At 34.6% G+C, this 9,664-nt stretch overlaps 2 protein-coding genes across 2 annotated transcripts; both read left to right on the top strand.

Annotated features, from left to right (window-relative positions):
* Nucleotides 1-4,332: 4,332 nt before the first annotated feature.
* Nucleotides 4,333-6,543, top strand: LOC107702821 (mamu class II histocompatibility antigen, DR alpha chain-like). The gene is made up of 4 exons (XM_016505240.1): nucleotides 4,333-4,434; nucleotides 4,835-5,080; nucleotides 5,238-5,516; nucleotides 5,782-6,543. Exons 1-4 carry the CDS (start codon nucleotides 4,377-4,379, stop codon nucleotides 5,901-5,903), a joined length of 705 nt encoding a protein of 234 aa, XP_016360726.1. The 5' UTR covers nucleotides 4,333-4,376; the 3' UTR covers nucleotides 5,904-6,543.
* Nucleotides 6,544-7,177: 634 nt separating this feature from the next.
* Nucleotides 7,178-7,847, top strand: LOC107702802 (H-2 class II histocompatibility antigen, A beta chain-like). The gene is made up of 2 exons (XM_016505222.1): nucleotides 7,178-7,271; nucleotides 7,483-7,847. Exons 1-2 carry the CDS (start codon nucleotides 7,208-7,210, stop codon nucleotides 7,845-7,847), a joined length of 429 nt encoding a protein of 142 aa, XP_016360708.1. The 5' UTR covers nucleotides 7,178-7,207.
* Nucleotides 7,848-9,664: the final 1,817 nt, after the last annotated feature.

Here is a 9,664-nt window from a genome sequence, read left to right as displayed (position 1 = left end):
TATCAATTACTCCACCGGCCTCGCTCCGTTCCCACGGCTCTCGGCCCCGCCCCCCTCGTCACACTTATGCTTGTGTCTTTCTTAGCTAATTTCAGCTTTGTCAAGAAATTGGTTTCCTGTATAAATCTGTTAATCTATGCCGCCACTTTCAAGAAAAGTTGAAAACATTGCATCCAGTGTGCTACAGCTCACTCGAGGGAAATCTCTTTTAGCAAAGCTGCACAAAGAAGCTAAAGAAGAATCTGTGAGTGAAGACCATCTTTTTTAATTTACTCTTAAACTTTGTCCTTATTATTAAGCCCATCTAATTCTAGCATTGGTTGGATTCCAACATATTTGTATGTCATATCTTATGTTTCAGGAATTGTTTTTCAACAGCACTTATCATGTTGCCAGCCTTGTTCAGAGAGAAGCTTGCACATTTCGTTGTGCTTGGAGAGGTGAGCATATAGTTCTCTGTCTGACTTGTATGTTTGTGATAAATGCATTTTATAATTCATAAACTGTATTTACTGTGCCCACATACTAATGGGGTCAATAACATTATACCAAAAGTTCCCAAGGATTTGTAATTTGTAAATCCAGTTAAATTCAAATTTTAAATAATGGCTCGTCCCTTGTCATTGTCACCTATCAGTGACGTAATATCTGCGCTCTCCTCAGTTTCTGCTTGTAGAAACTATGGCAACACACGTGGACAAGTGGTGGTTATACAGCATCTAGTATGCAACTGTTATGTTGTTCGGTCATCATGGATCACAATTATTCATTGGCAAAAATCCAAAAGACAGAAACGTAGATCAACTGAGGCAAGCAGGCTTTGGGACAAATGGAGAAATAAAACAAGGATCTATATCGGCATGGCGTTTTCGAGATGGAGAGAGCTTCACGACAAACTTGGACTTGACAAGAGACTCTGCTCTCTGATTGTTCAAATGTACTTTTAGTATGATTGTTTTAAAGACGTAAAACTTTGCAACATTAACCAACCAAATCATTTGACAAATAGTCACATTTCAGTAATAGGCTAATATTAGATTTCACATTCCTTGCAGCTAATTCATTACGATGACATAAAATTGTGTGATAAAACGTACAGGTAATAAAAATGTAATTCATTACCTCATCTGTGAACATGATTCATGAATTCCATACATCTCATCAAGCTTTGCCTTTATTTTTTCAAAAATGCTAAAAAAAATTGACTGAGATAAAATCTGATTTGTGCTTTGTCATTTAGAGAACTATTTTCACCACATCCAACTGTTCAAGTACAGGAAGCCACTGACTGGAAAACTTACTGTGAATTGTGACAAGCCTCTACCTACCCCATTTATGAGAGTAAATAACCTCTTACAGTAACATCTGCAAAAATGCCCCACCTGTTGTGTTGCCCTAAATGCCCTTGGAGAACATTCACGATTGTCAAATTAATCCAGGACTTTGGTCTCATGCAAATGTTTCAATAACTTGTGGCCTTAATGACTGTCAGATAACTTTTTCTCTGTCCTTTATATGTCATGTTTACCGAAAGCATAAATGTACTGTGTTACAACGGGCTACAGCTGATGATCCTCTGCCTCTGCTTGAGGAATTTGAGGAAGAATGTCCCAATGATATGAACGAGATGTTGCAGCAATTTAGAGAGAACCTTTTTGTCTTTATTGTGAAATGCAGAGAAAAAAAAATCAACTGCCACAGTCAGTGCAGGAAGATTTTTTTTTGTTTTAGATGTTTATTTTTTCAAAGAGACAAATCATGCATTTCTTACATATCATCTAATAAAATGGCTTTGATCTTGCTGCATGTGTGGAACTTCAAGAAGTGCTGCAGTCCCCAGACTTTTATTCAGAGGCCTCGAGACTTAATAGTCCACCACGCATGTTTAAAGAGTTTTGTAAATCAAAATTTGAGTTGAGTGAACCTGTCCATTTCTCTATTACAGGGATTGTTGGATGGGCCAAGGTGTGAGAAGACCATGAATAGGATGGCAGTTGTCTTGTTGGTGGGGGCGAGGGTAGGCCTCAGCATCTTGGTGAATGGGGAGCATATAGGATGAGCCGACATCCACCGGAGGCTCAGCTGTGGTGTCGGACAGTGAGCGAGTACTCCTTTGGCCGACAGAATGCGGCGGAGGATCCAGAGAAAAGAGGGACTCGTCATCAGATGGGAAGAGTTCAATCTCGGACAATGCAAAAAAACTGTTGAGGAACATAGGTGAGTCAGCTATTTATATATCAGCCTCCTCTCATGCTGATTGTGTAGATCATTTGAACGTGTTCCTCCTGAACTTTGTTAATAAAACATCATTTAAAAACAAAGACTCTGCATCTTAGCATGCTTTGAGTTACTTTTCAGAATACTTACTAGTCAAATTTGCACTAAACATGCCACTTGATGATATTACAAAGAAACATTAATGACTTTCAATTTATGTATTTAGGATTTAAAACAACAACAACAATTTAAACTAACATAAATAAACCGAAAGATTCTGAAAGACAGGTTTGTATATTCTTTCGGATCTTGAGCTGTTATCATTTCAATCATACTTTACCCTGGAAACAGGTGATGTTGCAGCATCTGAATTTTTTTTTTTTTGAGAAGGAACTAAAGATCAGTTATCACCTTTGAGCATGTGTGAGCTATTGTCAGTGATTGGCTTAAAAAGGGCTATGTCATTTAGTACAACTGAAAAATATAATTGAGAAGATAAAATCCCTGGCCTAACAAAAAATAGCTATGCCACAGAAATATTGATCCACAATGAGAGTTGTACACTGAATAAAGTGAATATAGTAATATGAAAACAGGTGTTTCGTCTCATCGCTGTTACAATATCATCATTGACCAATTAGTAGTTGCAACTGTTACTATTAATTTTGTAATGAAAACTATTGTGCATTCAATTCATATCAGAGCAATCTTATTTATGAGCCGAGGGCACATGAACACCACTAAGTCATAATGACCAGTGGGATATGAATTTCTCTAAGCTCTGACTTTCTGAGTTGTGGCCATTGTCAATTTAACACTTACAGCTCAAGCAAATAGTTACTGATCAAGTTGTTTGTGCAGCTACTGGGAATCCTGCATTACTGCAGTGGTCATTGAGGGCTGAGGTGTAACTCTGTTAGTCACCAGCTTTATCTATTCTCCAAACATCTTGTCCTATGTACAGTCAAGGAGATCGCAGACAGATGGCCAGTTCATAACATACACATTCACATACCTACAGGTAATATTGAGTCTCCAATTCACCTGTTCTGTAAGTCCTTGTATCGTGGAGGAAACCAGAGCACCCAGAGAAAACCCACAGAGAACATGCAAACTCAATGCAGATTAGTATTGTTTCAAACAAATCCTGGACATTTTTTTATGTTGTCTTACCCTTACGAAAAATAAGTTTATTCAAGTGTGCTATTAGTATAACGGTAGGGGGCGCTAGTACACATCTTCTGTACAGAATTTCCAAAAAACACAAGTGAAGAAGAAACCGAAACAACAGATGCTTCTAACGTACATGTATTCTAACACGATCATCAGACATAAAACAGCACCAAAACTATGTAACATTATGGAATAAAATGTCGACCCATGAAGAGGTAATAATAACTGTCAAGCTTTGGGGTGTTGATCGACTTTATCTACGTTTTTTCACTTTTAGTATAGTTGCAGTACAAACTAAACATTTTGATGTAAACTAGTTGTGTACTCAAAGTTTACTACTGTTATACTTAAAGTATACTTAAATGTATACATTTATATACTAGAAAGTGGGCCAATTTAGTCCCAAGGAGTATTGAAATAGTACACTTACAAGTATACTACTAGTACACTGATATTTGTATACTTACTACATAAAGTTTACTTAAAAATATACTTGAACTTTACTTAAGTATACTTACTAAAATAAACTTGAAGTATACTACTTTTTGGTAAGGGTATTTTGAGGTCTCATCTCTCTTCTCACACACACAAGTATGCACATGTCTGGTTCTTTAAAATGTTTTTATACTCAAGAGTAATCCATGATTACTGCATACTGTTTGTGTGAAATGTACATTTGCATGTATACTATCAAGCAAATTACAAAACAATACAAAATTAAATAAATACAACTATATATTGAAAAGTCATACATATAAAGTAAACTATAGTGGTAGCTGGTTGTTCATATATTGAACAAACTTGTGTAAATGTGAAAATGGAAAAAAAAAAGATTTGCCAAGATACAAGAATATCAGACTGAGGGATGATTTTGATTGGTTGAGGATTATGAGGCTGCCACATGAGCCATAAGGCGGAGTAAAGACCTGCTATCATCAAACAAAAAAGAGTTTGTGTAATGTTTGTCCCATTCAGCTCAGAGAAAGATGGAGCTCTGTGTATTTATGTTCATGCTTGCTGCGCTTGTTTCTTCTGAGAACAAAGGTAAGTCAGTGGATTATCACTAATAATTTGTTAAAAGACACAATTTTTATCATTAACTGTATTCAAGGAATACTGATATGGAATATACGTCCTGAAAGGTTAAATCATTGCCATGAAAATATTTGTTTTGTATTAATATTAGATTTTTTTTAAATAATATCATAATATTCTGTAATCAGACAAGGCCGAGACAGAAAAATCTAATTTCAAAAATTGTAAGCAGTTTATGCTTCTGTCATTTTAATTAATAAAAATTAAGCAATTATTGTCAAAAATCATGCAAAATCAATGGTATAAATACATCTCATATTCAAACAGTCCTATATTTAAATTTCTCATGTAGTTTGTCTAGACTGATAATGTACTGTTATATTAAGCAAATACTTTTTTCTTGTTTCAGTTGTGTATGAAGATTTCACTTTATTGGGATGCTCTGATACAGAGAAAGAATATATGTTTGGATTGGATGGAGAGGAATTGTACCATGCAGACTTCATTAAAGAAGTAGCAGTAGCTACTCTACCTGACTTTGCAGATCCCATCGGCTATCCTGGATTTTATGAGCAAGGCTTATCTAATGTGCAAGTTTGCAAAGCAAACTTAGCCGTAGCTATCAAAGCTTATAAAAATCCACAAGAGAAAATGGGTAGGATATGCATTTTAATTATATTTATTCAATTGTGTGTAACAACTGTGTAACAATTTGGTTTAACAAATGGTTTAATTCTAAATTTGGTTTAAACTAATTTTATCTCAAATGCTTGAAATAATGACAGCATCCATGTCTTTGCCTGTGTTATCAGACAAACCTCAGACTTTTATCTATGCTAAGGATGATGTGCAGCTGAATGCTGAAAACACCCTCATCTGTCATGTGACTGGATTCTTTCCGCCACCTGTCAGAGTCTCATGGACTAAAAACAATGAGGCTTTAAAAGAAGACAGTCTAAGTCAGTATCGCCCAAATGATGATGGCACTTACAACATCTTCTCCAGTCTGCCGTTCACACCTGAAGAGGGAGACATTTACAGCTGCACTGTGAACCACGTAGCTCTCGATCAACCTCAGACCAAAACATGGGGTGAGTGTGGTTTTATAGAATCACTGGACTTACAGATTTCTATTATTTCTCATATTTATTGATTTCTAATATGTATTATTTATTACTTATTATTTTCTATAAATAATGAATACAAATATGTATATATTCAAATAAAATTGATTATTGATGTGAAAGAAGAGTAGCAGCCTAAAATATACAATTTACATTGTGGAGATATAACATTAATAAAGTCTACATTATTAAAAATGCTTAAACAAAATGTCTGTATCTGTGTGTACCTTAGAAGTGGACGTTGCTGTGCCTGGTGTTGGTCCAGCTGTGTTCTGTGGAGTGGGTCTGTCTCTTGGACTGCTGGGAGTCGCTGCTGGAACTTTCTTCCTGATTAAAGGAAACAACTGCAACTGACATCCCAGATATGGAAGCAAACTTTAAAAAAATAAATTGTATATAGTGTGTAACAGGTCCGGCAAATAAAGCCAGTTTCATTTGGCTCCAATGAAATTTAAAACAGTAATTCTGAGCATCATTCTGTCACTCATCACATTGGTGACAGAAAACATCTTAGATGTTATATAGAAATAGATTCATAGACACATAAATTTCAATATAATCTTTAACAACATTAATAATGCCTGATATTTCTAATAATGCACCAATGAGGCAACATCGTTGTTTGAAATGTAACACCATATACACTTACATACAGATGTCTAAAAGGCTTTAAATAATAGATTATCTTTTTGCTAATACATCTTATTTTCAGCTCATCCAGAGTGATATTGGACTTTTAATTTGAATAATTTTATCTGTTAGTTACTCTCTGGTTGAGCTCTTATTATCTTTCTCATTGCTGGATCAATTCAAGTCTTTTTCAACAAACATTATGGCAGTCTTAAAAATGTTGGTACTATGTGCTTGAAAATAGGGTAGAAACAATTTTTACATTTTGGAATTTCCTGTCATTGTAATCAATTTGAAGTTATCAATTTTACAAGGTCTTGTAAGTTTTCTGACATACACTCCAAATAAAGATTCTCTGTTTTGATTTCACTTGTGATTTTATATTGTGTTGTCATCTATATAACTGTTCCAAGGCAAAGTAACCTCAAAAGCCTATTAGATGGACAGATGGCTGTATGTGTTGAAAGACAGAGGAACAGACGAGAATAGAATAGACCAGAGGATCAAAAATATGATATTTTAGAATGACCTACAGAAATACTGTAGCCAATATCTACATGTATGCTTTTGGCCGACGCTTTTATCCAAAGTGACAAAGATTTTGTCATTGTTAGCACTATGCTCTTCTGTTTGAGCTACAGGAAGGCTAAGTTTCTCTAGAAATAGTTTAGATCTCTTCATTAAAAATACAAAATAGTGATGATAATAGTGATAATACAGGGAGTTAACTAAGGTTGGGGCCACACCTCAACCAATCACAATGGTGTACATTGATAACTAAATCTTCAATAAAGATGTGTTCATACAGTTCAACAGCACTGTAGGGGAGTATGTGGGGTACACTGAACTTGTTGAAGAAAACAGTCATTGTGTAACTGGCTTTAGCTCTAAAATAAAACAGGATACTGCTTAGCAACAGTTGACACTTTTATGTGTAGAGGCTGATTGGCTGGTTGTTTTAGATATTCACCTCATGAACAAAGTATTGCAGGACTCCTCTTCAGTTGGGACAGTCACAGTGAGAGAAAATGTCACTGCCGAAGGTCTTGTGTTTTCATCTCATACTGATGCTGTCTGCATTCACTGGAGCAGGTAAATAAAATTAAGCGTCATGTAAAATGAGTAGATATGTATTGACAGTAACATTCTTCATGATGAATTATTATTGTTAGTAGAAGTAGTAGTAAACAAGACAGTTCACTAATACTGTAACCAACTAATGTATCTAGGTCCTTCTGTTTTTCTATAGTTGACATGAGTTCATCTGACATAAATGTAATGCTGTTTTAACATTTCTTTTCAGCTAATGGATACTACTATTCTCGGTGGGCTAAATGCATCTTCAGCTCCAGTGATCTCAGTGACATGGTGTTCGTTGATAACTATATCTTCAATAAAGATGTGTACATACAGTTCAACAGCACTGTGGGGGAGTATGTGGGGTACACTGCACATGGAGTATATAACGCAGAGTTATGGAACAAAGATCCCAACCAGCTGCAGCAAGAGAGAGCTGATGTGGACAGATACTGCAAACATAATGCTGAAATTTATTACAGTGCCATTTTAAACAAAGCAGGTAAGTGGCACAAGATTCAGATCTCTCCTGTTACACATGAAACTCTTGTTTTAAATGTTTACACTAGATACTTTTACACGACAGTTTGATAATTTTATAGATTTTTTAAAAACTTCAACTGACAGTCTTCAACTTTTTAACTGACATTTTAAAATGTCACAAGATTTAAAAAAACAAAAACAAATGATTGCTTTAATTTTTGTTTGCCCTTAGAAATACACTCCCAAACACAAAAATACAATAATATTTATGAAACTTTATAGTACACCTTGCATGTAATCACAATATTTATTGTGGGATGTGCCCTTAAGATGTTATTGTTATTGATAACTTCCGAAAAATTTACTCAGTCTGTGTGCATTGAATTTATTTAATACACGAGTTTCACAATTTGAGTTGAATTACTGAAATTAACTTTTCCATGACATTCTAATTTATTAAGATGCACCTGTATATCAGGCCACCCCTTACAGAACTGTTTGTCTCATTCTCTCCGAACCCACCCTTTATCTCCCTCTCATCCATTCAACCATCATTCCCATCCCCTCTTCTCTTCCCTTCCAGGTTGCATCAGGGGTCCTAATCGCTTGGCCTTCATATAACTGAGATGATCCCCAAGCCACTAACACTAGATGCCCAGATCAAACTGACTATCGTCCTATTTCCCCTTCATCCTCTCCCTATTCATTCCTAACATTCTATTCAATATATTAATTCTTCAACATTCATGGTTTTGGCATGGACTTTGCTTGTGAATAAGACATTAATAAAGTAATAATGAAAAATAAATTATTACACTAACAGTTTAAAGAAGTGCTGTGCATTTATTCTTTTTTTTACCCAATTGATTTTAAACCTTTCTTCAAACTCTTGTCAATGCTCTCTAGACAACATATTCAGCTATATATATATATATAAAGATTTTATTAATTACAATCAAATTCCAAATTACATACACCAGTTTCACAAAACACTGCACAGAAAAATCTCCAATGTTTTAAAACATGTAATACAGCCAACCTACCAACAAAAAAAAAAGCAGAGGAAGAGTGAAGGTGATAGAAAGAGAAGAAATATGTAGGACTGAGGAGTACTGACATACAGAAATATAGTCTTGAAGAGTATAGAGTATTGAAATATACAGAAAAACTTTTTTCTTTTAAATGTCCCAAACTTCAAAAGAGGACACTTAGCGTACAGTATAAAACATCCACATAACTCCTCAGTGAAGAACTTTGTGATGAACATGAATTTTCTTCATTGTATTTGTGCATCTGCAGCTGTCATTAGGTAGTGAAATTGAATCTTTCATCAAAATTTAGAGTCTGTTTCATTGCCCGTGTTATTTTTTTTTAGACCATGAGCCATATGTATAAATCAGCTGAAAAAAACAAAACAAAAAAAAAGACCTAAAGCAGCTTGCTGTCATATAAAGAAGAATGTACTGGAAACAATGTTAAATCCTATGAGATACAGGTAGCCCTTACCAAAAAGAAGTATACTTCAAGTTTATTTTATTAAGTATACTTAAGTAAAGTTCAAGTATATTTGTAAGTATATTTTATGTAGTTAGTATACAAATATCAGTGTACTAGTAGTATACTTGTAAGTGTACTATTGCAATACTCCTTGGGACTAAATTGGCCCACTTTCTAGCATATAAAAGCATACTTTTAAACATACTTTAAGTATAACAGTAGTAAACTTTGAGTACACAACTAGTTTACATTAATATTTTTGCTTGTACTGCAACTATACTAAAAGTGAACTTATAGGTATACTGCTAGTTAACTAGTTAAATACTTGTTTACTTTTTAGTACACTTTAAAGTATAGTCTTAGTAAACTACTATTTTAGTAGTTTTATACTGCAAGTATTCTCGTAAGTTTTAATTAAGTGAACTACA

This window comes from Sinocyclocheilus anshuiensis, unplaced genomic scaffold (genome assembly GCF_001515605.1).
Source record: "Sinocyclocheilus anshuiensis isolate Anshui unplaced genomic scaffold, SAMN03320099.WGS_v1.1 scaffold366, whole genome shotgun sequence".
NCBI classification, from domain to species: domain Eukaryota; kingdom Metazoa; phylum Chordata; class Actinopteri; order Cypriniformes; family Cyprinidae; genus Sinocyclocheilus; species Sinocyclocheilus anshuiensis.
This window is presented reverse-complemented; position numbering and strand designations above follow the sequence as displayed.